The following is a 27667-nucleotide window of genomic DNA, read 5'->3' on the forward strand; positions in this document are numbered from 1 at the left end:
AGGTCGCCCGGCCACTTGGGCAGTACCGCCGCCCTGGGCCCCGGGGTTGCTGGGGGCCATGCTTACTGAGGTTAGAAGCAGATGTTAGAGATGTCTCATCAAGTTCTACACAGTGTGTGTGTGTGTGTGTGTGTGTGTGTGTGTGTAGATTGCATATGTGTGGCAGGTGTGTATATGAAGGATGTGTGTGCATATGTGTGCTTGTGGAGAGGGTGCATGTGCAGGATGTGCATGTGTGAATGTATATGTAGGATGTGTGAGTGAATATGTGTGTCTTAACGTGTGAATGTTTGGAGCATACATCTGTGCATGATATGTGTGTGTATGTATATAGAGTATGTGGTGTGTAACGTGCTTGTGTGTGAAAGTGTGTGTATAAAGATGTATTTATGGTGTGTGTGAATGAATGAAAGATGTATATGTGTGCAAAGGTGTATGTATTTATGGAGGGCAGGAGCGTATGTTTGAAGGGTTTGTGTGTGCATGTAGCAGTGTGATATGAAAGGTGTGTGTAAGAGGGGTGTGTGTGTGTGTGTGTGTGTGTGTGTGTAGAATTGGTGTGTAGCAAGGGACTGGTATTGCCAGGCCCATTCCGACATGTTCAGCCAAGTGACAGTTCATTACCCAGAGTGGCATTTGAACATTTGCAGCTGCATGGAAAGTGTAGACTGGGGACAGTTGCAGTTTGGTGAATTGTCATGGTGGCCAGGCCCTGTGCCGAGTTCTGAGAGTGCAGGCACAAGTCATGTTCATTCAGGTTTTCAAGAAATTCATAGTTTAGGGGTGGGTGGTGGGATAGAAGGAATATATGGTACAATATTAATTGATTGAATGGTAATTGATATAACTGATATAATGTCAATTATGATAAAGAGGGTCAGAATCTTTTAGTAGTAAGTGACAAAACAGCAGTCTAAGTTGGCTTAGGTCAATAAGGAATTTATTGGTTAATTTAACTGAAAAATCCAGAGCCATGGTGGGACTCAGGTATGGCTTGTCCTTGGAATCAGACAGTGGCACTAGAATTTAGTTTGTCTGTGGCTCTTGGTGACTCTTCCTCAGTGTGGGTTCCGTTCTTAGAAAGCTGCTGTCTGTGTGGTAGCAAGTTGGGCCACCACAATGCTAGCATCTGATTTTCCCAGATTCAAGGCTGGCATGATAGAGGGCCTACTTTGGTCCCAGAAACCTGACTAGTATTTCACTGTCTCCTGTATCTGGCTGTGTTTGGGTCTCCTACCCATCTCGGTTGGTGAGCTCAGGGTTGGGAATTCAGGGCTGTAACTGGCTGGTCTAAGTCACATGTCCCACCATGGAGCTGGGGATTGACCAAAGTCCATGGCTGGAGAGTAAAGGACAGGGTAATTCCCCAGAAGAAAACGGGGGTTCTGTTGTCAGAGGAAGAAGGAGTGGCTAGTGTCCTATCATGACTTTTTGACGACACCTTCTAGAAGTTGCATCTGTCACTTCTGCTTACATGTCATTGGCCAGAATGTAGTCACATGGCCATACCTGGTTGCAAGGGAGGCTGGAACTTATAGTGTTTATTCTCATTAACCTCATGACCAGCTAAAAATCAGGGTTTCTAAAACTAAGAAAAAGGGGGCAATAGGTATCAGGGGACAGCTGACAGTTTCCGTCACATTTGTGTAAAGATAGACCCTCTTAGTCTGATTGAGTAGGATTGGCCGCCTGCAAAGTTGTGTTGGAAAAATTTTGAAGTTTTACAGTGAAAAGATGATGTGAAAGATTGGTAGGGTCTGAAATGCTTGAGGAGAGTGAAGCAGAATTAGAGATACTGTTATTTGCTGTCCTATGCTCTGGTGGTTCTCAGCCCTGGGGTGGGACCTGGATATTGTTTTTGTTTTTTCTTAACTTTTTACTGTGAAAAAATGTAAACATGTACAAAAGAGGGAGTATGGTAATGAGCCTTTATTTGTGCACTACCCAGCCCACTCATTATCAACCCTGGCCAATGCTTTTTCGTATGCTCCCCTACCCACTTCCCCCGGCCCTGCATTACATTTGGCTGTATTAGGCATATGGTGTTATCTCTAACTATTTCAGTATGGATCTTTAAAAGGTGAGGACTCCCACTTTTAAACATAGACATAAGACCATCATCACGCCTTTGAAAAACCAACAAAAACTCCTCAGTATCATCAAATACCCAGTCAGCACTCACAGCTCCCCAGGGTACTGGTCGTGTTCAAATCGGATCCTTCATTTCTGAAGCAGCCCACGGGTCCCAAAGAGATGGGAATTTTGATCTCGGGAGAGCCCCAGGCTGAGCTAGGTAATCTGATACCACACTTCCCACTCTTTGCCTTCCATGCAGTGCCACCTGTGTGACAAGACGTTCATGAATGCCACCTTTCTCCGGGGCCATATCCAGCGCAGGCATGCGGGCGTGGCAGAAGGTGGTGAGTCCAGGTGGCCCTCCTGGGACCGTGGAAGGGCCTGGGCTGGTCTTCAGTGGGTGTGGGGCACATACACCACCACAGCTGCTCTCAGGCCTCATCTTCCAGTAGAGGAGGATGTGATCCCATCGTCCACACTGGGGAGATCCATCCAACATGGGCCTGGGAGGGTTTCTGACAATGTGTGTAGAGAAAAAGGGAGTCAGACAGTGGGTTCCAGTGTTAGCTTTATCCCTTTCTACCATGTGACCACGGTCATTGCCCCTCCCTCTGAGTCTCAGTGGCCTTTGCTGTGAATTGGGCAGTCAGATGGGGTGACTTGGAAGGGTCCTTACCTCCCAACCTTCTGTGAATCTGCTCTTCTTTGATGCTAACTATGAATGAGCTTAAAAGGGGTTAATAAGCAGTTAGACTGGTTCTTTAACTCTGTCTGTACATGAGCTTATTATGACTTAATCGCTTTAATTTCATCATTTCAAATTCCAAAAGGAGTAGCAAGGCTGTATGTTTCCCCATCGAGAGATTTGCATACTTTATATCCATTTTTAATGGATGTTAATATTTTAATATGTGACATAACAAATAGCTGCTAACAAATAAAATAAATACAGATATGAAAATATAAATCATACAATATAAATCTAAAAATTCCATTAAGTAAAACCTTTTTCTTATTTTTCTTCATTTTAATTTCCTTTCCAAAGAGCAGACTTAGAGTTTTTTTTTTTTTTTAACATTTATTTATTTTTTGAGAGACAGAGAGTGAGTGGGGGAGGGGCAGGAAGAGAGGGAGACACAGAATCCGAGCAGGCTCCAGGCTCTGAGCTGTCAGCACAGAGCCCGACACGGGGCTTGAACTCACAAACCACGAGATCATGACCTGTGCCGAAGTCGGACGCTTAACCAACTGAGCTGCCCAGGCGCCCCATAGAGTTTTAAAACAGCACCATTTATCTAGTTGTGATGCATTTATTAGATATCTAATTATTTTTGATTCTACTTTGGAGGCTGCTAAAGGAAAACAGATTTTCTACTTCTTAAATGAATTTTTCTGATGAGATCTTTGAAGTTCTTTGAAGAGATATCTGTATACTGAGGTACATGGCAGCATTATTCACAGTAGCTAAGATGTGGAAGCACCTAACTGTCCACAGACAGATGAATAGAGAAGGAAAATGTGGTCTATGCAAGCAACGGAATATTATTCAGCCTTGAGAGGAAAGGAAATTCTGTAACATGTTACAACAGGAATGAACCTTGAGGATATTATGCTAAGTGAAGTAAGTCAGCCACAAAAGGACAAATACTGTATGATTCTACTTATGTGATATCTAGAGTAGTCAAATTTGTACAAACAGACAGTAGAATGGTGGTTGCCAGGGGCTGCGGGGAGGGAGACCATGGGAAGTTATTTAAAGCATACAGAATTTTTGTTTTACAAGAAGAAAAGAGTTATGGAAGTGGATGGTCGTGATGGTTACACAACATTATGAATGTACTAATACCTCTGAGCTGTACCTTTAAAAAGGGTTAAGATGTGGGGCTCCTGGGTGGCTCAGTTGTTGAGTTTCCAACTCTTGATTTCAGCTCGGGATGATCCCAGGGCCGTGTGCTGAGCATGGAGCCTGCTTGAGATTCTATCTCTCTGTCCTTCTGCCTCTCTCCCCTGCTCGTGCATGTTCTCTCTCTCTCTCTAAATAAAATTTTAAAAATGGCTAAGATGCTACATTTTATGTTATGTGTATTTTACCACAATAAAAAAATTGGAAAAATGCCTTTGACCTGGAAAATTTAAATACAGAAAAGTAGAAAAGAGAAAATAAAAACCATCGACAATATCACCTACTTAATATTTTGGTGTGTTTTCTGTTATTATTTTCCTGTGTACATATGTAATCATACAGCATGTGGTTGTGACTATTGCTTTTAAAAAAAATTTTTTTTTAACGTTTATTTATTTTTGAGAAGAGAGAGACAGAGCATGAGCGGGGGAGGAGAGAGAAAGAGGGAGACACAGAATCTGAAACAGGCTCCAGGCTCTGAGCTGTCAGCACAGAGCCTGACTCGGGGCTCAAACTCACAGACCACAAGATCATGACCTGAGCTAAAGTCAGATGCTTAACCGACTGAGCCACCCAGTCTCCCCTATTGCTTATTTTTAATTAAAAATATATCACATTTTCCAGTGTCATTCAGGCATCTTGGAAAACATGATTTTTAATGGCTGAATAATATCCCATCATGCAGCTATCATAATTTATTTCATGATTAAATTATTACATACTTTATAGGGGTTACTCATAAATTTCCTTCTTATAAATCACTTAATCAACATTCTTATACGTAAGTCTTTGGGCATATTCCTTATTATTTTCTTAAGGTTAAGCGCTGAAGGAGAGGGAAAATATGTTCTTAAGGCAACTTTTGCTAAATTAATATTCATGACCTTTTTATTCTCAGGCAGATATGGCTCTTCAGATATCTCCACTCTCCTATTTCATATCATCCTAAATCATTCTGTTAACCCAAATTAATTTCTACTGTGTCTAAAATTGCTTCTTTCCAAAAAGTACAGTCTGAGAAAAACCATCTCTCTTTTCAAAGAAAGACTTAGAGTTTTAGTAACAGTACCATCTATCTAATAGTCACTAAAGGTACTTTGAAAAGTAACACATGTGGGTGCCTGGGTGCCTCAGTCCCTTAGGCATCTGACTTCAGCTCAGGTCATGATCTCATGGTTGGTGAGCTCGAGCCCACATCCTGTGAACACGAGCCCTGCTTCTCTGTCTCCCTCTCTCTCTCTCTTTCCCCATCCTTGCTCACTTGTGCCCTCTCTCTCTCAAAAAAAAAAAAAAAAAATTATAACAATTGTGCAAGTACAATTGTCTTTTTCATTGGTTTATCTGTATGTGGTTTAGTTAGAATGTTCTTTTATAATTCATTCTTTTTTAAAAAAATTTTTTTAATGTTTATTTATTTCTGAGACAGAGAGAGACAGAGCATAAGTGGGGGAGGGGCAAAGAGAGAGAGGGAACAGAATCCGAAGCAGGCTCCAGGCCCCGACATGGGGCTCGAACTCACAGACCGCGAGATCATGACTTGAGCCGAAGCCGGACGCTCAGCCGACTGAGCCACCCAGGCGCCCCAATAATTCATTCTTTTATTATTTAATCTCAGAAAGTTTGAAGTATACACTTAAAAAACTTTGGCTGAAAGTTTCCTTCATAATGCATACTGGTTTTTTTTTTCACTTGAAACTTACTACTATACGTATTTCTGAAAAAAAGGGAACTTAAAACTACAATTATTTTCACTACTTTAAACTCCTCTCTGATGGCTGTGAGGATGCATAGATATGTTCTTTGTATTGATAATCACCGTGTACATGCTATTTGGTATTCTGCTTCTGTTACTCTATCAATTTTGCTTTTACATTTGCATGTGTTAGTACTGTCAAAATAGTTACTTTAAATGACAATAATAGTTCACATTTATTGAGCGGTCATGCCAAGCACTTTGCACTGTCACATTTCATCCTCATGACAACCCTCTGAGTTAGGTGCTGTTATTATCTCCTCTTTCCAATTTGGGGAAACTGAGAGTCAGGGAGGTTATGTCAATTTGCCTGTGGTCAGTATCCAATGGGAGTGGCAAACTGGTCTCAGACTGAGGTGTGACTGATTGCATAGGCGACGAACTGCACTCCACTAACTTTTTGACTTAACCTGGTCACCCTGTCTTTGCGTGGAGCCCACAGGGAAGCAGAAGCAGCAGGAACAGCCAGTGGAGGAGATACTGGAGGAGCTTCGGGCCAAACTAAAATGGACCCAAGGGGAACTGGAAGCCCAGAGAGAGGCCGAAAGGCACCGGCAGCTCCAGGTGGGCACGGAGAGGAAACACCAGGGAGACTTGCTCGAGTCTCATGCAGGAGACCCATGATGCACGGGTGTCCCACAGGACCAGAAGTCTCGCTGATTTCCTGGAGCTGGGAGTCAGAGCTAGGATGGCATCTTCTTGGTTGTGGCAAATGATCTTAGGTTATCTGCAAAGGAAAATCCATTTGTTTTCCCAGATCTGTATGGCCAAAAGTAGGAGAGAGAATTGCTGTTTTCTGCCCTATTCAGCATCCTCTGAAGGCATTTGAACCTGAATGTTAACTTCTTACACTACAATGCTACTTGGCTTTTTGAAAGCCAAGACTGGATAAACTCCAAAGTCCAGTCTCGAGGACATACTTAGTAGATACTTGTAGAATGAAAATATGTAATCTTGCCTTACTCATTCCTTCATTTCTTTATTCTTCATTCATTTCTTCAGCATCCATTTATTGAGCACCAACTATGCCAGGAACATAAAGAGAGAGAAAAAGATCTCTATTGTCAAGGGACTTTACAGTTCAGAGAAGACTTGTCTCACTCCATGTCCAAACAATAGGAACAGTAGGACGAATCTTCTTTGGTCTCTAGAGTGACTTGCACAGACAAGGGGCCCTAGCAGTTTCTCAGTAAATATTTGCCATGATGTAGAATTAGTGATTCTGTTGTTCCTGTTTTTCTTTCCAGGAAGCAGAGATTGCTCGTCAGAAGGAGATAGAAGCTAAGAAAGAATTTGATGAATGGAAAGAAAAAGAGCGGGCCACGCTATATGAGGAAATAGACAAGCTAAAAAAATTATTTTGGGATGAATTTAAAAGTGTTGCCAACCATAACTCAACTCTAGAAGAGGTACCCAACACAAAGTCTTTCAGTGTTCTTTTGCTGAAAATATGTTTATTTGTTCTCAAAATTCATTTCTTCATTTGTACTCGTTTTATTTCATCTGCCATTGGGAGCTAATATACTGTGAGGCTGGATATCAGAGGCCAGTGCCAGGGATTGAATCCCTGCTCTATCACATATTGGCTGTGTGACCTTAGGCGAGTTACTTAACTTTCCTGTGCCTCAGTTTCTCTTCTGTACGACAGGTTGCTGAAATGGTTAAATTAACACAGCACTTAACATTGTCTGGTATATAGTAGAAACTCCCTAGACATTATCTTTATTTTTGCAAAGGGCTTTCTTTTGTCACTGGATGAGCTATGAGGCAAAGTTTGAATGAATGCATTTTTCTCTTAACGGGTATTTGCTGAGTACTGGCTATATGCTAGGCACCCTGTTGGGGTCTGTGGAGATCAAGCATAATAGTAAGATTTACTGAGTGTATTAACTGGTTTCTAGCCCCTGTACAGTACATTTTATATACATTAACTTTTAATTCTCATAACAACAAAACAACCATAACATTCTCAAAGTAGGCACATTATTAGTTCATAATTTCTTTTCTATTTTCTTTTAATGTTTATTTCTTTTTGAGAGACAGAGACAGAGTGCAAGTGGTGGAGGGGCAGGGAGAGAGGGAGACGCAGAATCCAAAGCAGGCTCCAGGCTCTGAGCTGTCAGCACAGAGCCCGACGTGGGGCTCGAACCCACGAAGCGTGAGATCATGATCTGAGCCGAAGTTGGATGATCAACCGACTGAGCCACCCGGGTGCCCCTGGTTTATAATTTATTTTTAAAAGTTTTTTTTTTTTTTTTTTTTTTAAAACAACACTATTATCATTCCTCCTTTACAGGTGAAGACACTGGGGTTCACATAACGTGCTCAAGGTCACACAGCTACTAAGAGGTAGACCTGGGATTTGAACTTAACTTTTTAAACTTGTAAGCCTCTGCTCTTCTAATGGATATGCTGTTAAGTTCATTCAGGAAAACATTCTTAAAGATTATCCCTAGACTGTATCTTCCTATATAAACCCGTATGACTAAAACCATATCAGGGAAAAAGTTTTGAGGAGAAATATTTTCAGAATGTATTGAGCTCTTATTGGTCCTTCTAACATCAAGGAGAATCATTTCTTGTTTTTGAAAATGAACTATGCATTTCTCACAGTCATTCCATGTTTTGCTAAAGGAATACCTTGACAACTTTTCCAGAAGGGGCTTGTCATAGGATATGCTTGGAGTCTTGGGTGGTCCATCATCTCAATCTGAGATGGGAAGCCAAGGATAGGGATGGCTGTGGGGTTGAGATGAGAGCTGTGTGTGTGTGTGTCTGTTGTGGCTTAAGCCCTTCCTGCAGTGTGGTCAGGAATGATTTGTGGGAGATAAGATGCTCCCCCACCTTATGGACCTCATGGTCCTACCCCCCCAGCTCCACACCCATCTTCCCTGAGCTGGCATGCGCCCTGCTGACTCTCATCCCCTGACACGGCACTAGCTGACTGGATGTTTGATAGATAGGTATTGATTTGAATTTGGAGTTACTGTTCAGAAACCACCCCATCAAAGGTCAGAGGGTTACTTTTGGCTAGGAAATTCTAAGCTTTGTTGAGTGAGGACATAATTACCATCCATGGTTTCTTTTTAACTTGGATCACATTTCCCTAAACTGGAACATCATTTTTCTGTTTTTTATTTTTTATTTGTCTTTTCTCTGTAGGATTGCATATGCTTTGTTTTTGTGTTTGTGTGTCTCTCCCTGTCCCCTCTCATGTGAAATTTCATTATTTTACTTTTATTATGGGAACAAAACTGGAGACCCAAATTCTCACTGTATTTGGATAATTACTTTGTTATTTTTTTTTCTAATTCTGGGGAGAAAAAGAGAAGATTTCGGTTAGAGTGAGTGTGAATAACACTGTAAGACAGTCTACCTCATAACACAACAAAAGATTTCCCTTGCTGTCCGGAGGGCCAATGAGAGGGAAATACTTAAAAAAAATTTTTTTTTAATCTTTATTTATTTTTGAGAGAGAGACAGAGTGTGAGCAGGGGAGGAGCAGAGAGAGGGAGACACAGAATCCGAAGCAGGCTCCAGGTCCTGAGCTGTCAGCACAGAGCCTGATGTGGGGCTCGAACCCACGAACCGTGAGATAATGACCTGAGCTGAAGTCGGACGCTCAACTGACTGAGCCACCCAGGAGCCCCATTGGGTAGAGGGAAATACTTTTTGAAGATGTTTCTCCTCAAAATATCCCCCCTGGTACAGAAGTCTGTGAGCTTACTTTGGCTGAGTTACCTGACTGAAGAGAGATAAGATGAAGGGTAAATCCAATGGCCAAAGGAGTACCCATTTGAATGGAAATCACCATGCCGGTTTGTCATATGCCGAGAGAGCCAGCTCTCTGGGCATCATAAATATTGGGGTGAAGGCAGAGATGACACGCGAGAAGCCGAGGGTTGTGCATACACTTGATAAAGCATTTGACTCTATGAAAATACTCAAGGGGTTTAGAAATGGTTAACATTTGGACCAGATATTGCTTTAGCAGTAGAGAAGAGTTAAAGATTATCGAGAATGGTATCAGGTTAAACTCAGGGACTTGCAGTTCTTGAAAGCTTTAATGGGTCTTACGAGTTTTGTATGTAATAATAGAGATGGAGATAATTTAATTTTGTGAATACAGCAGTGATATATTTAAAAATATAGCCATAGGTGGAAAGGCCTCTTCTCTCGGATCCACTTTCCTGTGTCTTTTCCTTCAGATTACATGCAGCTAGCTGAGGAATCATTAGGTATGGGTGATACCACTCCAAGCCACACAAAACCAGGTCTGGTTGGTGACAACCAGGATTTTTTTGTGGGAGGTGGGACAGGAGTCCTCAGGGAATGGTCCAGAGTACCTGAGACCCTCCCAAAGGCCATAGGAGTCTGATTCTCTTCAGCCTGTTTGAGACTGAAGAGGAAAGGGGGCATCTGTCTAGTGAGCTCCGGATTTTGAATGCAGCAGAATGCTAGTGCTATTGAAATTATGTTCTCAAATTCTGTTCTTCCACGGGAACTTGCTTCTCCTGTGTAAGCACTGAGCTCTCAACCCTGGGCAAGGGGAATGCTCACTTGTGGGTGTGTTTGCAGGCATGTAGATATCTGGTGAGGACAGCTTGGACTTTGTGGTTGGGAAAGGTGTGCCTTTTTGACATTGTTCAAGGTGTAAAAGACAACATCAAGACTAGATCTTCATCTAAATAAAACTGTGTCCCGGCCTTTTCAGAAACTGCAGGCATTGCAGTCCCACAATATGATGGAGTCCAACCTCGGGTCACTACGGGACGAGGAGTCTGAGGAGCGACTCAGGCAGACTCAGGAACTCCGGGCCCTGAAGGAGATGATGGAAATGCAGGTGAGCTAACGTCTCATGCTTTTCCTCCGCCGCCAGCCAGGTTGTCTTCCAACAAAGTTTCTTAGTTTTGCCCTATGGTGTTACGGAAGCTGAAAGACATCAAATTCTACATTTTCAGACCTTCTGCCAATACATGGAATCATGGAATAGGATTCTTAGGCTTGGGGCTGGGGCTTAAGGTGGGGCTGGTGATACAGATGAGTACAGTATCAGGTTTGCTTGGGATCTTTTCAAAACACATACAGTTATGTCTCTTATTGGGCACCTTTACTCTCATTTTGATTCCAACCCAGTTGGAAACAAATCTTCTGGATTTGAAGGTATTTGGGATGGATCTAGTGATGTGATGATAAATATTTAACAATGGCTGTCTGCTTTAATAGGTAGCAGTTGCCATTTTCCATGGTGTAGAATTTCCCGTCATCTCTGATTTCATGCTACCACCGTGAGGTCCCTGGGTATGGCATTGGAGAGGCTGGTGCACAGTCTGCTCTCATGAGCTGGCAGGAGGTGGCTCTGGCCACCCCTGGATGAATCGTGCAAGGATGCAGCGAGATAGGGTCTAAATCACTGATAATCCCACGGCAAGGAAGGGCAATGGGGATCGTTACTAAATCAGGTTGTGCTTCTGTTTCTGCTTCTCTAAGATTGTGAAGAAAGAGCTTAAAGTCTAACTAACAGCAGTAAAATATTTCTACTGCTTGATGTTTCCTTTCACAAGTTTCCTGGTAAGGGAAGCTAATTTTTTTCTATGACCTCTGTTCACATCCTTTTGCCTAATTTTCCTTCCCGGTTTGTGAGTTTGTATAACATATGGAAGTGAACCCAGCCCTCTGTTATTCTTATACTTATTTTTCCCAAAACACTGGTCTTTCAATTTTCTTTATTGTGGTTTGGGTCATACGAAATTAATAATGTTTATGTGGTCAAAATGATCAAATCATCAATTTGTTTATGGCCACTCTGACGTTTAAAAAGAAAATATTTTTGTGTTTTCTTGTAGTGCTTTTATGGCCTTATTTATTCATTCATACATACCACTTTACTGAGATATGATTGGCATGTGAAAAATTGTACATGCTTGATGTATACAACTCAGTGAGTTTGGGGATAATAACTCACCCTTGAAACCCTCACCACCATCAGGCCACAGTCATATCCATCACCTCCCAAAGTTTCCTTCCACTCTTTATTTTATTTTCTTTGTGTGTATGGCAGTAACACTTAACATCAGATCTACTTTCTTAGCAAAGTATACAATACAGTATATATATCTTGCATAACAAACTTTGTACCCTTCGACCATAACTTCCCCATTTTCTCCCTGTTTTAACTTCTAGTGATCACCATTCTCTCTCTGTTTCTGTAAGTTTGACTATTTCGGATTCCACACGTAACTGAGATCATACAGTATTTGTCTTTCTTGCCTGACTTATTTCACTTAGCATGATACCTTCTAGGTTCATTCATGTTGATGCAGGATTTCCTTCTTTTTTAAGGTTGAATAGTATTCCACTGTATGTATGTTCCACGTTTGCTTTATCCACTCATCTACCAATGGATTATTAGGTTTCCCTATTTTGGCTACTGTTCATAATGCTGCATTGAACATGGGAGTGTATCTCTTTGAGATCCTGATTTCAGTTTTTTTGGATCAATATCAAGAAGTGGGATTGTTGGATTATATGGTAGTCCTATTTTTAATTTTTTTCTTTTAACAACAGGAAAAGCAATCAAGTTTATTAACAAGTATACCTCATGTACACCTGGAGATAACCCGGGGGAAATGAGTAACTCTATTTTTAATTTTTTGAGGCACTTCCAATCTGTTTTTCATAATAACTGTGTCAATATACATTCCCACCAACAGTGTATGAGGGTTCCCTTTTCTTCACATCCTCACCAACGCTTATCTTTTTTTTTTTTTTAATAACAGCCATCTTGACAGGTGTGAGGTGATATCTCATTGTGGTTTTATTTACATTTCTCTGCTGATTAATGATGTTATAGGCCTTTTGGGGGGAAATGTCTATTCGGGTCTTTTGTCCATTTAATTTTTTTCCCTGCTATTGAGTTAAGTTCCTTATATTTTGGATATTAACCCCTTAGCAGATAATATGGTTTGCAGAATATTTTATCCCATTCTATAGGTTGTTCTCCTTTTGGGTAGAATGTTCTTTTTTTTTTTTTTTTTTAATTTTTTTTTTTTAACGTTTATTTATTTTTGAGACAGAGAGAGACAGAGCATGAACAGGGGAGGGTCACAGAGAGAGGGAGACACAGGATCTGAAGCAGGCTCCAGGCTCTGAGCTGTCAGCACAGATCCCGACGCGGGGCTCGAACCCACGGACCGTGAGATCATGACCTGAGCCGAAGTCGGACGCTTAACCGACCGAGCCACCCAGGCGCCCCTAGAATGTTCTGTATATGTCTGTTTGGTCCATTTGGTCTGGCGTGCAGTTCAAGTCTAGTGTTCCCTTATTGATTTTCTGTCTGGATCTCTCCATTTTTGAAAGTGGGCTATTGAGGCCCAATGCTCTTGCTGTACTGCCATTTTTCCCTTTGGTTGTATTAATATTCACTTTATATATTTAGGTGCTCTGACGTTGAATGCATATATATTTACATTGTTATATTCTGTTGATGAATGGACCCCTTTATCATTATGTGATGATCTTCTTTGTCTCTTGTAATCGTTTTTTACTTAAAGTCTTTTTTGCCTGACAGCAGTGAAGCTACCCCTATTCTCTTGGTTACCGTTTGTGTGAAATATCTTTTTCCATCCATTCGGTTGCAAGTGTGCCCTTAACGTAAGTCTCTTGTAGGCAGCACACAGCTGGATCTTATTTTTTTAGTCCATTCAGTCACTCTTTGTCTTTTGACTGGTGAATTTAATCCATTTAAATTTAAAGTAATTATTCATAAGTAAGGACTAACTATTGCCATTTTATTAATTGTTTTCAGATTTTTGTAGTTACTTTGTTCCTTTCCTCCTCTCTTGCTGCCATTCTTTTTTTTTTTTTTTTGAATTTTTTTTAACATTTATTTTTGAGACAGAGACAGAGCACGAAGAGGCAGAGAGAGAGGGAGACACAGAGAGAGAGCACGAAGAGGCAGAGAGAGAGGGGAAGAGGCAGAGAGAGAGGGAGACACAGAATCTGAAGTAGGCTTCAGGCTCTGAACTGGCAGCACAGAGCTCGACGTGGGGCTCGAACTCACGAACTGCGAGATTGGGACCTGAGCCGAAGTCGGACACTCAACCCACTGAACCACCCAGAGGCCCCAGCTGCCATCCTTTTTGATTTGATGGTTTTATTTTGTAGTGGTATGCTCTGACTGCTTTATCTTTTGCATATCTGCTGTAGGTTTTTTGTGATTAGTATGAAACTTACATAAAACATCTAGGACAGCGGTCTGTTTTAAGCTGATAACAACTTAATATCAATCGCATATAACTACTCTGTACATTTACTTCTCACTTACACCAGCTGGTGTCCAGTTGGATCTGTGGCTGGTTGTTGAGATCTGTGTGCCAGCGCCACAAGCTGAGTCAGCTGTGCTCTTTCCCTCAGTTCTGACAGGGGTGGGACAGAAGCGGGCCTCCCGGGCAGCATCCTGCAAGGCTGGGGCAGTGGGTGCTCACTCTCTGTCCCCTTCCCCCGTGGGAAAAATTGTGGGCTGAGGAGGTCTCCCTTGGCACTGAGCTGTGCCACCTTGAGGGAGAGCTGATGCAGGTAAAGTGAAACTTCTCTGGAATGCATCTATTCTCAGGTGTTTTTGCTCCATTGAGGTGCTGGAAGCTCTCAGCTGGGTTTGTGGGCTCCCATAAAGGAATTCTCATCTGTGGAGGGTTTGAGAGCTGGAACTTCTTATTGTACGGTCTTGCTGATGTAACTTCCATTTTTTAAGTTTAAATCTTTGACCCACCTAAAATTTATTTTGGTTTAAGATATGAAATAAAGATTCAAGTTCATTTTTTTTTTTTCTAGGCAGTTTAACTACCTCTTGAACTCCATTTGTCAATAATCTATCTTTCTCCAGACTAAGCTTCCATTTTTCTCCCCCATCTTTGTCTGGGCTTTCTATTCTTTTCACTACTCTGCCTAATATGAGCCAGTACTTTTTAATTCCTGTAGCTTTATACTATATTTTATTTAATTAATTTATTTTTTAAAGTTTATTTATTTGAGAGAGAGTGAGCATGAGCAGGGTAGGGGCAGAGACAGAGGGAGAGAGAGAATCCCAAGCAGGCTCAGCACTGTCAGCATGGAGCCCGATGCAGGGCTCGAACCCACGAACCGTGAGATCGTGACCTGAGCTGAAGTCAGATGCTTAACTAACTGAGCCACCCAGGTGCCCCCCGTACTATATTTTAACATCTAGGGGCCCATTTGACAAACTTTTATCTTTTCCAGAAAACAGAATGGAAGAGAAAAATGAAGGAACTGCAGGGAGAGCACGCAGCTCAGAAGCGAGAGGTAGCCCTCCTTGGGTGGTCTGGGGGAGCTTGGTTTCCTGTGACCTCCTCTCATCCTATGGCACCCCCATTCTTCACCCCTACTCCTCTCGAACTGGTTGGCAGGTATTTTGTTGCTGACACGGTTCCTGGCAGCTGACTCCCCTCCATACAGAGAAGACCTTGGTCCGCTGCCTAGACAGCAGCCTCCCAGGCCAGGAGTAGGGCCCCCTGGCCTTTTCTTCTGAACCCAACACCTGCTTTACACTGTGGTCCTCTCTGCAGGGACCCCTTCAGGCTCTGCGAGGAGGGTTGTGCTGATAACCTCTGATGAATTGCCTGGTCCTTTCATGTTTGGGCCCTTCTTTGAAACCCCACCCAGGAGAGAAGCAGGTGGCTGTGGACCTCAGCTGTAGTTCAGAGGGAGCCTAAATGGAAGGGCTCAGGTACTGAGACCAGGGAACAGAGAGCAGCAGGCCTCAGGCCGAGAAAACAACTTCTATGAAAACGCCCCTGAGAAGAAAGCAAATTGAGGAGGAAGCCAATTAACAAGAGCCCTATGTTCTGCTTGTAGAAAGCTCGGAAGTTAAAAGTCTCAGATCAGAGGCTGGCACGTGATAGACACCCCCAATTCCTGTAATTTCCATCTTGGTGGTTTTATTTTATTTAAAATGTTTTAAAATGGGCAATACACTTAAATTTATTTAAAAAGCAAAAGAAATATGTTAAGGTACCCTCAGTAAAGTGTGCTGAGATATATTAAGGTTCACTTCCTCCCCATCTCCGTCTACCTGCCCCCAAAACCCACCCCACAGCTGACTTTTATTGCTTTCTAGTGTAGTTTTCTAAAGTTTCTTTATGCAAACATAAGTAATATCATCTTCTGTCTGCTCTTACAACAGCATGTGACCATATTTCCTTCACCTTTTGTTTTTACCTAAAAACACAATTTGAGGACTTTTGAATGGCCTCAGGTTATCTGACTGTGCTTCAGTGGGCAGTCACACTGGACAGAGAGCCTTTTTGCCCTGATCTTAGGGGCCTGAGTTCAATTCTTATTTTCCCTTGAGTGAAGCGTGGACTGTAGTCAATCTTGTTAGAAAGCCACCTGTCCAGGTCTGGCAGCCCCCTCCCCTGCTTCAGGTGAAACTCAATAATTTAAGTAGTTCACATGTCTCCATGGGGCCGGCAGCAAATGTCTTTCTCCAGGCCTGCTCCTCCCTTTCTCCTTCCACCCAAGTCCTCAGGGGAGGCTTCCCTGTATATCTGAGGTTTCAGTGGTGCACAGAGGTATGTTCTGCACACAGGGAAGCACAGCTGTGGTTTCCTTACCAAGTCTATTGTCGAGCTGTAGCTTTCCTCTCCTGGGGCAATAAAACTTGAGGCTTAGTCTCAGATGTGGAGGACTGTGGGGACCTGTTCTAAGGGGTTAATTAAATGCACCAGTTTAATATTTGTGAAAATAGTGTGCCTGTTATTCCTTGACAGGAATATCTCAGCGTGGCCAAGGTCGCCGCTCATTCAGGTATACACAGATATCTGAAAGCTTTGAGAAATGTACCATATGATAATTATAGCATTAATTTCAGAGAGCCATCTCATGTTCCTGAGAAGCTATTTGTCTAGCCAGTATTTGCCTACAGGTGCAGGCCCTGCAGATCCTGGGCAGCCATAGGTCCCTGCAGACATGTGACTGACTCTCCTGTGCCCACCAGCTGCAGGAGCAGAATGAGAGGCTCCAGGCCTCCCTGTCTCAGGATCAGAGGAAAGCAGCCGCCCAGGCCCAGCGCCAGATCAGTGCTCTCCGTGCCCAGCTCCAGGAACAAGCCAGGCTCATCACCTCCCAGGAAGAGATGGTAGGTCTGTCCCCCTTCCCAGCCAGGTCTCAGTGCCCCTCGACCTCTGCGAGGATCTCCTTCCCTTCTCTGGGACTCACTACTGGCACTGGTCTCATTAGTCAGGCTCATTAAGGAGAGAGAAAGGTCCTCAGGCTTCAGGGGTACAGAATGGTGAGGATGCAGCCTGTCTTTTTCCAGGCCGAAGATGTGCCTGCTGTCCTTAGGGGCTGTGTTACTGGGTTCACACTAACATCAGAGACCATCTAAGGACAGGCACCTGGTGGATACTTGGCTTAGTACTTCATTTAAACCTCACTCTTCAAGGCAGATATTGCTGCCTCCTCATTGTCACTTGACAGATGATGCAACCGGCTGGAGAAGTCAAGTGCCTGTCTTGCATCCACATCGGACACCCTGTAAGAGCCAGGGGAGGATTCAGCCCTGGCCAGGCAGTGGAATACACAGCCTGTGTTCTTTTCACTGTGTCCACAGACATAATTTCCTACCCAATACCCTTTTCATAAGTGAACACCCTCTGGTGAGGTCGTCAGATAAACTGGTATGATGAGAAGTCACTTACTCACGAATGCCTCTCTCTTAAAACTGGCCCCAAGACTCTGCACCTGTTGCTCAGGCTCAGCTCCCCCTTCTGAGTTCCAGGTCAGCAGAGAAGTGTATCTGTCCTCAGAGGGGCCCCTCTGTGGCCTCAGGTCCTTGCCATGGTTCTGATACCCCCCTCCACACAGATTCTCTAGGCACAGCACTTCCTGTCACTATCTAGTTCAGTGTTCTTGTTCCTGCACGCTGGCTATTTGTGCTCTTCTGTTTTCCCAGCCATATTTCAGCCAGGTGTCTAACCCCGTCCCTTGCTGCTTTTCTTTTTACTGCACAGCCCCTCCTCCCACCTCTGCAAACACTTAGCTTCACTGCTGTGGCCACCTCAGGACCAGTCTGGACATCTCTTCCTTCTGTTATCCAGAACTCTTGTTTGCAAATATTTCACTTAGGAGCTCATTGGTTAAACATGGATTTAGAATAGGTTAATAGGGGGTTATTTTTATTGTAAAAGAGGTGACAGTTGATGGCCTTGGTTTAGCAGCAAAATTATGCCATTGGAAATCCAGGCTGTTTTTCTTTTTACCATCTTCAGTGTGTTGACTTCTGTTCTCATGCTTGACTCTCACAATTGCAAGATGGCTGCCATAGCTCCAACCATCACAACCATATTCAATAGAAGAAGTGGATGAAAAGGCCCCTTTATAAGACTTTTGCTTATGTTTTATCAATCAAAGCTGAATTACATGGGCAACTACAGCTGCAAAGAAGGTTAGAAAGCAAGTAATTAGTTTTACAGTCTCTAGAATAGAGGTAGACAAGGGAGGAAACATTTGGAAATGGACATTGGATGTGTCATTCATTGGTAGATAATAAAAAACAACTCAAGCTTAAGCAGAAGAGGGAATTTGTCATTAGGGTAGACAGGGTGTCTCACAGAGTTCATGGCAGGAGAGCAGCTGAGCCTGGGAATAAACTGGAACCAGATACATGAATGTGGTCAGGGGTTTTCCTTTGCTGTGTACCTCTGTTCTGTATATCTGCTTCAATTTTTTTCTTTTATTCTGAAGATCACCTTTCACTTCATATCTGTCCCATGTGGCAAAACAAACAAGCAAACAAGTAAACAAAACCCAAACCAAAACCAGTTGGCTGCCACTGGCTCTTGACTTCACATGTTATCAGTTCAGAGTTCTCCTCCCAAACCTAGACAGTCAGCTCTGTGGGGGGTGGGGGGGGGTCACATACTCATAAGCAGCTGTCCCATGTGCAGCTATGTGGAAGGAGGATGAAGAGGAGGGGGGCCGTGCAGACAGTTTAGTGACCGTCCACATCACTCCTCCTTCCTCCCAGGAGGCACTCAGCTCAGATGCCCCCATCGTGGGAGGGAGCCTACCTTGCCCTGGTCGTCCACCAATTGTACCAAAAGTATTGATTGTGTCCCTGTCCCCCTCAGCTTGCATGGGGCTCCTGCCCTTCAAATCACAGTCCCTCTCTGAAGGAGGGGTCTTTCCCACCAGGGGAAAAGGCAGCACGATGCCATGCTGGTTGCTGCCATCCAGCCTTGGTGCCACCCCCCTCCCCCCACTTATGGAGATGCTGTTGGGCAGTGTACTTTGAGCTCCTCGCTCCCAGGGGGAGGCACAGAAACAGTGGCTGTCCCTTCTTTATGGTGCTAGGCAGAGGCACTGCTCAGAGTAGAGTCCCCTGCTGGCTGTAACCTGCTCTCTTCCATATCTTTGTAGATCCAGACCATGTCTCTGAGGAAGGAGGAGGGTAAGCCTGCATGGGGTATTTTGTCTTGTCCTCTTCTCTCTCCTGTTCCCCACCAGTCAATTTGGAGAATGAGGGTGGTGGTGGTGGTGACAGCAGCTCAGGGGACATGTGCTGTCAGGCTCTTTGGCTGGGTGAGGGAGGGCAGGAAGATATTTTCTTCTGGGACATATAGGGCTCCAGCCTGCAGTGGATTCTTACCTGGCCTGCTCTTCTCTGTAGGGTGGTGGAGATATGGGGAAGGGTGAGGATCCTGGGGGCAGTGATGGATGGAGCAGGGTTTGGGAAAAGGTTCTTTCTAACTCATCACGTCTGCGGTTTGGACCATCAACTTTTACCTTGCTCCCAGGGGGTAGCACGTTGTCCCCAAATCAGTGTGAATGTGGCCGGTTTAGGGAGTATGCTGTCTTCCTCTGCTGTGCTTGTGTGCAGGAGTGCACGTGCTGGCCTCTAAAGGGAGACAGTAACCGGCAGGGCACTGCCCCTGCCTGGACGGCCCTGGTCAGCCCCTTATGAAACCTGGCCCTTCCTGCTCCATCCCACTTCTTCTGTCCTAGCTCTTTAGCCTCCCTTCTGCCTTTTCTTGAAAATCCACACATCTCTTCCCATCCCTGCCTCTAGGTCAGACGTTTCTTTCCCAGCTTTGCAAGCAGTTCAGAGAAGCACTGTCCCTGCAGCCCCAACCTTCCCAAGGGCTTCGCTGAGCACTTTGGATTCATGGTCTCATTACACTGTCCCCACAATTTAATGTGGGCTGGGAATTATCATCCTCATTTTCTAGATGAGGAGACTGAGGCTTGGCGAGGTTCTGGGACTCCCTGTGTTGTGCACAGCTGGTTGGGCAGGGCTGGACTGTGTGAACTCTGGTCTTTCTGGCTCCCGGTGTCAGTGTTTGTGACCATGGCTCCATCCCGGGTAAAGAAACAACTGGAGGGCTTACCCCTTCTTGCCGACACTCACGTGTCCCATGCTTTCCTCTGGGTCAGGGATGGGGTCCAGGGCATTGAGGCCACACTAACTGTTCCTGCTCTTCTCAGGGATCCACAAGGGCCCGAAGGCTACGGACACAGAGGAGGACTCTTCCGAGGAAGGTGAGGTCTTAGTTTCCTTCCCTGGTGTCTAATGCAGGACACAGATTTGTCCTCTTCATTGTTTAGTTTGTGTCTACTTCACTATATCTGGCTACTGAAGCTGGGGGGGAGGAGAAGTAGGGACAAGGAAATAAGTATTTCTGAAGCCCCTTGTGTGTGCCGGGCACGTTACACACAGGCACTAACATGCGATCTAAATGGTCCACCGATGGGTCAGCGACTTGCCCAGAGTCACAGAGCCAGCAGGTGTGTGGAGGCAGGATTTGGAATGGCGTCTGATGCGTAGCCTGACCCGTGTGCCTGTCTCACCTCCTCTCACCTTGGTCATTGTCTTGCGCTGCAGAGTTAGAGGACTCCGGAGACGGACAGCAGAAGGTGCTGGCAGCGCTGAGGCGAAACCCCACCCTGCTGATGCAGTTCAGGCCAATCCTGGAGGACACCTTGGAAGAGAAGCTGGAAAGCATGGGGATAAAGAGAGTAAGCTCCCGGGCTACTGATGTGAGGGCTGCTGTCTATCATTTAGACACACGATGTTCTTAACCTGACAGATGCTTGATTGCTCTTTACAGTGTAGGCTTATTCGTCTTATTTGTTCCAACTGGGGTGCCTTTCATACCCAGGAACATGAGCCCACACAGCTTCCCCTCACCGCACGGCAGCAATGTGGTCTCTCTTCTCTGTTTCCAGTGGTTTCTTGGGGTGTCGCCCTGCATCCTGACCTTTCTGTGCTCTCCGCTCATCTGTGTCTATTTCTGACAGAGGGAATTTAATTGGTTCAGTCTGCCCTCTGAAAGGGTCCCTTGGGTGAAGTGTCCATCATCAGTGGCACACGTGGCCACGACACTCAGCAAGTGGCTGTGGGTGAGGCAGGCAGTGAAAGCTATGTCTGGGACCCTCATGCCCGTGTTTAACCAGAGCATGCATTTTATCATTAAAGGCATCAATGACATATTTTATTAAATAAAAACACTAACCTTTGACTGTTTTCAACTACTGTTCCATCTAACTTTGGCCCTATGATCAGATTTGATTAAAACATTTCTTTCTGGGGTGCCTGGGTGGCTCAGTCGGTTAAGCACCCGACTTCGGCTCAGGTCATGATCTCACGGCTCATGGGTTCGAGCCCCGCGTTGGACTCTGGGCTGACAGCTCAGAGCCTGGAGCCTGTTTCAGATTCTGTGTCTCCTTCTCTTTCTGCCCCTCCCCTGCTTGTACTCTGTCTCCCTCTGTCTCAAAAGTAAACAAACATTTAAAAAAAATTTTTAAAAACCCATTTATTTCTTTTTTTAAACTTTTTTTAAATGTTTATTTTTGAGAGAGAGAGATAGAGAGAGAGAGAGTGCAAGCAGGGGAAAGAGAGAGAAAGACATGGAATCCAAAGCAGGCTCTAGGTTCTGAGCTGTCAGCACAGAGCCCAATGTGGCGCTCGAACTCACGAACTGTGAGATCATGACCTGAGCCGAAGTCAGATTCTTAACTGACTGAGCCACCCAGGTGCCCCCTAAAACATTTCTTTCTAACCTTGAATGAATCCTTATGGACTCTGGGTGGGTGTCAAAAGCCCAAGCAACTTCCAGTAGGTCTTGGAAGAAAAATGTTTATTCATTTTTAAGACAGAGAGAGAGAGAGAGAGAGAGAGAGAGAGAGAGAGAGAGAGAGAGAATGAGTGGGGGAGGGGCAGACAGAGAGGGAGACACAGAATCTGAAGCAGGCTCTGGGCTCTGACCTATCAGCACAGAGCCTGATGCAGGGCTTGAACCCACGAATCATGAGATCCTGACCTGAGCCGAAGTCAGATGCTTAACCGACTGAGCCACCAGGCGTCCCTGCAGTTCATTTTTCACACATTGTTAGGCACAGAGGACAACCTATCTGGCATAATGATGGTTATGAGGTACAAATGAAGTACAAAAGGAGCAAGCTCTGGTCTCTGTCCTCAGATGAGTGGGGTGGCAGAAGGGCATGTCCCACCTGAGCCCCAGAAGCTGTGATGACGATGGAGTTGTGCGTAGCCCCATTGCATCATCTTGCCATGCATGTTTGGATGCAGCTCCCAGACCCTAAACCATTACACTTCCTGCAGCGTGTGCAACCGCTGCCCACCCTGCTCTGACGCTCACCCCATCCTCTTCCAGAAAGCACTGGGTGCTGGGCACAGCGACTCCCAGGCCAGCAGCAGGTGCGAGAGGCTTAGGGGAAGGAGTAGGGGAACTTCTGTCTCCAAAGGGGGAACTTCTGTCTCTTCTAGGATGCAAAGGGAATCCCCTTGCAAACTCTCAGACACCTCGAGTCCCTCCTGAGAGCCCACCGGGAGCAGAAGGCACGGAGGTTTTCTGAATTTCTGAGTCTGAGGGAAAAGCTTGTCAAGGAAGTCACCAGCAGAGTGAAGCAGAGACAGAGACACATGGCCCCGGCATCCCAGTTGGACAGCGGGGCTCCAGGTGAACTGGTCAGAGGGCTTGCTTGGGGGCTGGGGCTGACAGGGTCCAGGCTTGTTTGCACACGAGGAGGGTGTACTTTCTGCCTCCAGCAGGGCATTGCTTGAAAGAGTGAGATGGCCGCGTCTTTGCAGGTGACTGAGTCCAAAAGTCCTCTTTTGGGGGAAACAGGGTCAAGGAGTGGGCCCCAGGGTCACCCAGGGAAGCTGGAGGAGAGCCGGCATTAGAGCCTGTGGTTAGCCCTGAGCTTGCTGCCCCTACTTTGCGGGTTTACTTGCTTTGACCGCAAGTTGAACTTTGCTCCAACAGAGAAGAACACACACAGTTTCTGGCTCTGAAGCCAGGGATGTCAGTGCTGGGAGAGGGCCCAAGGCCTGAGAGCACTGGGGCTGCAGGCAGGGGCAAAAGGGATCAAATGCAAAGTCTGCATGGGAGCTGTGGGAGGCTGGGTGAGCTCTGCCTGCTGACACACCCTCAGAGCTCAGACTTGGTTCCCTGGGCTGGGTCACAGCCACTGCTTCGCCCCTGGGGGTTGTGACAAGGAAAGGCCGGGACGGGGTGGGGGGGGAGGGGGGAGGTTCTTGGGGAGGATTCAAGTGTGTGAGTGGTGGCCCTCCAGTCTCTGTCCTTGGGGAACTGAGGAAGCAAGGGAACTTGTGTTCCTAGGTTCGAGAGCCCCCTGTTTCTAGAGGATTTCCAGATCCACCGAGCTGCTGAAATTAGGGGCCCAGGGGAGGGCTTCAGGGGGTCTGAGGCTGTTTGTGCAGTGTGGTGCTGCAGCTCCTTTTCCTCATGAGTATATACCAGGGGGCTATTGATTGTCTTATCGCCTTGTGTCCAGGCAGACCCAGCCTGAACTCGTCATCCTAAGGAATTTCCCAGAGTGTGGACCACATTCTCTGGGGACGTGAGAGATGATTTTAGTTGGTACGTGGACCAATAATTGTAGAATTTACTAAGGCCGATCCGTGCCAAGCACAAATCCTCTGCTGGGAAACCGGCCCAGACTTGGTGATGATGGGGCCAAGCACAGGGGTGGTGGGTGTGCGGCAGAGAGAGGGGACCGGGAGGCACGGCAGAAGAAGGAAAGCATCCTCTTAGGACAGGCTTCCAGAAGAGGAAAGGTATCTTGCTCCTCCAGGCACCCCCTCCCCTCCAGCCCTTGCTCCTGTGGTCAGAAAACCAGAGTGAGAACCACCCCCTTGCCTATCTCCCCTTCCCTGGTCCTGGGGCCCTGCCATCTCCAGGGTATGTCACAGAGGTGTGACGTGAGCACTGTGTTTCCACAGCATTTTGCAGACCTCTCTTTCCAGCTGGATGCCCACATGCTCGTTTTCTAGGTCCCACGAGTGCTGCATAAATGCTCACCTCTGATCTCCACTTAGATTGTGCCTCTTTGGTTTTGGGGCAGAGCTGTGGGATGTAGCAAGGCTGTGAGTGGCAAGAGCCCTGGATTTGGGGTGGCTGATGACCTGGGTTTGCAGGTACCGCTGACTTGCGTGGAGCTGTGGGCCCTGAGTCCCTGGATCTCTTGCAGCCCCTGTAAAGTAGGGAAAACGACACTCTCCTAAGGCATCTGGGGCCAGGTGGGTGCTGTGGGTAAAGTGCTTATCTTGGTGTCTGTGTGCAGTAACTGTAGCTATTCTTGTTACTTTCCGTCAGCGAGTCTGTCTGCTTTCCCCTTCTCTCCAGTCTGTTCTTAGAAGGTCCACTTCTGTGTAAATGCATTCTCTGAGAGCGGTGTATTTCCAGCGTTTTTGATCTTGAACTGCAGTAAGAAACACAGTTTACCTATGACAGTCCACACACGTAAGAGTTTTGTGGGAAAGTACTCTGATACTCTGCGATGCCCTTCTCTTCGCTTTCCATAAAAAAAAAAAAAAAAAAAAAAATGCTGATCCTGGTTACCCCGCTGGGGAATTCGGAAAAGGGAGGGGCTGGGTCTGAGTGCTTGCCTTTATTTTTTTTATATTTTTATTTTTTATTTTTATTTTTTATTTATTTTTTCAATATATGAAATTTATCGTCAAATTGGTTTCCATACAACACCCAGTGCTCATCCCAAAAGGTGCCCTCCTCAACACCCATCACTCACCCTCCCCTCCCTCCCACCCCCCATCAACCCTCAGTTTGTTCTCAGTTTTTAAGAGTCTCTTATGCTTTGGCTCTCTTCCACTCTAACCTCTTTTTTTTTTTCCTTCCCCTCCCCCATGGGTTTCTGTTAAGTTTCTCAGGATCCACATAAGAGTGAAAACATATGGTATCTGTCTTTCTCTGTATGGCTTCTTTCACTTAGCATCACACTCTCCAGTTCCATCCATGTTGCTACAAAGGGCCATATTTCGTTCTTTCTCATTGCCATGTAGTACTCCACTGTGTATATAAACCACAATTTCTTTATCCATTCATCAGTTGATGGACATTTAGGCTCTTTCCATAATTTGGCTATTGTTGAGAGTGCTGCTATAAACATTGGGGTACAAGTGCCCCTATGCATCAGTACTCCTGTATCCCTTGGGTAAATTCCTAGCAGTGCTATTGCTGGGTCATAGGGTAGGTCTATTTTTAATTTTCTAAGGAACCTGAGTGCTTGCCTTTAAAGGACTGAGTTCCGGGAGGATTTAGTGGGTCTGGGTGGCCCATGTGGTCCTGTTGCGACCTCTGGTGGCAGCACGGTCTCCCTGCAATGTTGTCTGCACTCCAGCGGCTGCAGCCTGGGTGGGTAGAGAGGATGTGTGCTCTTGGCGAGGTCAGCCCCTAGCACTACACGGGGAGGGTTAAGCTGCTGACAAGCTGGGCCCCTCTTCATTTTTTTGGTTAAGTTTCTTTATTTGTTTTGAGACAGAGAAAGAGAGTGCAAGAGCAGGGGAGGGGCAGAGAGAGAGAGGAGAGAGTGAGAATCCCAAGGAGGCTCTGTGCTGCCAGCACGGAGCCCGATGTGGGGCTTGAACCCACGAACCATTAGATCATGACCTGACTGAAGTTGGATGCTCAACTCACTGAGCCACCCAGGTACCCCACGGGCCCCACTTCAGACCTGCCAACTCCTGTGGGACTCGTGGAATGATGGCATGACCCTGGAAGACCAGCTGCTCTCCCGGTCTGTGCTAGAACTGTGGGTCCCAGCCCTGAGTCTGGCCAGCAGCAGGACTCCTGCGGTGGGGGCAGTGGTCATATTTGCGCTGGTTATCATGGTACGCTGCGACAGACTGATTTGTCCATTTCTAGTGTGCTGGAGCCTGTCTCTACGTCCTCTTCGGGCTTGAAGCCCCAGATGCTCATGCCTTGGAACTTATTCCTATCTGTGTTTCTAGTCAAAAGCCAGCAGAACCCACTGGCCATCAAAGAGGCCCAGCCAAAGTCCAGGACGCTGCATGTGGCATTGCCATCTAAGCCAGCAGAGCCACCCATGACAACTCTTCAGAGCCGCAGCAGCCACGGTCCTGGCCTGGCTCCCATGCCTACCCCTACTCCGCGCCCCAGAGCACGTGGACCCTCCGGCACCTCTGCTTCCTCAGGGCCTGGGCCGAGGTGAGCCCCGGACTCCGCACTCCCCCTGGGTCTTGGCAGTGGCTCCCAGCCTCAGGCAGCCCTGATCTGGGCTTCCCGCAGGCTTCTGCAGACAGGTGAGGGGCAGAGACAGATGTGAACAGGAGAAGCCTCAGTTGGGATCCATCCTGAGACCTCACGAAGAGACTGGGGTCCTTTGCTCCTGGCCAGGACAAATCCACCCCTACCTTCCCCATCTCTTCCTTAAAAGCCTTAGTTGCCACGCCGGAAAGGCTGGGTCCTCATCTTCTAACAGAGTTGCTGGTGTGTCTGCTATGCTCCAGAGTGACTCCTGGCTATCATCTGGGCCCAAGGAAGGAGGAGGGCTGACTTGGGGCAAATCAGACATGCTTGCAAGTGGTGAGGTTTGGCTTCCAAAGCTTTTCTGGCCCACGTAGCCCTCATTTCTTCTTGTCCATGACAGTACACCCCCATTCAGTTCTGAAGAGGACTCAGAGGGAAATTCCGTGCAGCGGACATCTCTCCAGCCCCCACGAGGTCCTTCCAGGATGGGGCCCCGGCCAGAGGACAACTGGGACTGGTCTGACACAGAGACGTCGGAGGGGAGTGCCCAGCCCCCTGAAAAAGGCTCAGGTGGGCTGGCTTCCTCAGGTGAGTGATCTGGGACCACTGAGGTAGCCCTTCTCCAGCCCAGATTTCTCTAGTCCCGGAAACACTCTTTTTCTTTGGGTTCTCTGATTTGGCAACTCATTGTGACTTGGAGAGAATGACTGTCCCTCCCATCAGGTATTTTCCTGTGGTCGCAGAAACAGTAGAAGAAGGATAGAATCTGAGTGAGTTTTATTTTGCCCCTTGTTTTGTCATTGAATTGCCTAACTGTTGGAGGTTGGAGGAGCTCACTCCTTTTGTCCTCCACATCCTTACCGTTAGAGAATGAACGTGGTGGCCAGACAAATGGAGATTAAAGTGTTGTTCTATTACTGGAGACAGTGCCTAGTAATGCTAAGGCATAGGCTTCCTCTCAGAGCCTGATTGGCTCCTGAGGCCAATGTGGGGACCCCCTCCAGCCTCCCCAACCCAGATTCTCACCGTACTTGTGGCTATATGGGGTGGGGTCAGCAAAACCGCAGAGAGGGCTGAAGTATGCCGCTGTGGGGACAGTCCAGCTGGCCTCCAAACGTAGTCACAGGTGCAGGGAGCATATCAGAAAAAGAAAGATGGCCCAGGGGATGTTGCAGTCCCTCTGCTTGGCTACTCCAGTGGATAGGAGAGGTAAGAAAGTGTGGGGGGCGCTGAGAGGGTGTCCATGCTCTGCTTGCCCAACCTGGTAGAGGAGGAACACCTTCATACCACGCATGAGGTGACGTGTGCCACACACATTGTCACTGATGTCCAAACTAAGTCTCTGACACCTTATGTTACTTGTTCAAG

General features: G+C 46.1%; 1 protein-coding gene across 4 annotated transcripts in view; it reads left to right on the forward strand.

Annotated features, from left to right (window-relative positions):
* The window catches only part of DZIP1L (DAZ interacting zinc finger protein 1 like), a 40917-nt gene that overhangs the window by 7801 nt on the left and 5449 nt on the right, over positions 1–27667 (forward strand). For 3 of the 4 annotated variants that reach the window (XM_042956802.1, XM_042956803.1, XM_015539933.2), the window contains 12 exons: positions 2336–2420; positions 6175–6296; positions 6980–7141; positions 10447–10575; positions 14991–15053; positions 16747–16887; positions 19170–19200; positions 20235–20288; positions 20632–20765; positions 22537–22729; positions 26041–26257; positions 26700–26887. In XM_042956802.1, coding sequence (XP_042812736.1) covers positions 2336–2420; positions 6175–6296; positions 6980–7141; positions 10447–10575; positions 14991–15053; positions 16747–16887; positions 19170–19200; positions 20235–20288; positions 20632–20765; positions 22537–22729; positions 26041–26257; positions 26700–26887 — 1519 coding nt within the window. The remainder of the gene's footprint in view (positions 1–2335; positions 2421–6174; positions 6297–6979; positions 7142–10446; positions 10576–14990; positions 15054–16746; positions 16888–19169; positions 19201–20234; positions 20289–20631; positions 20766–22536; positions 22730–26040; positions 26258–26699; positions 26888–27667) is intronic. The other variant, XM_042956801.1, reaches the window with a different exon arrangement.

The sequence above is a fragment of the Panthera tigris genome, chromosome C2, assembly GCF_018350195.1.
Source record: "Panthera tigris isolate Pti1 chromosome C2, P.tigris_Pti1_mat1.1, whole genome shotgun sequence".
Classification (NCBI taxonomy): Eukaryota; Metazoa; Chordata; class Mammalia; order Carnivora; family Felidae; genus Panthera; species Panthera tigris.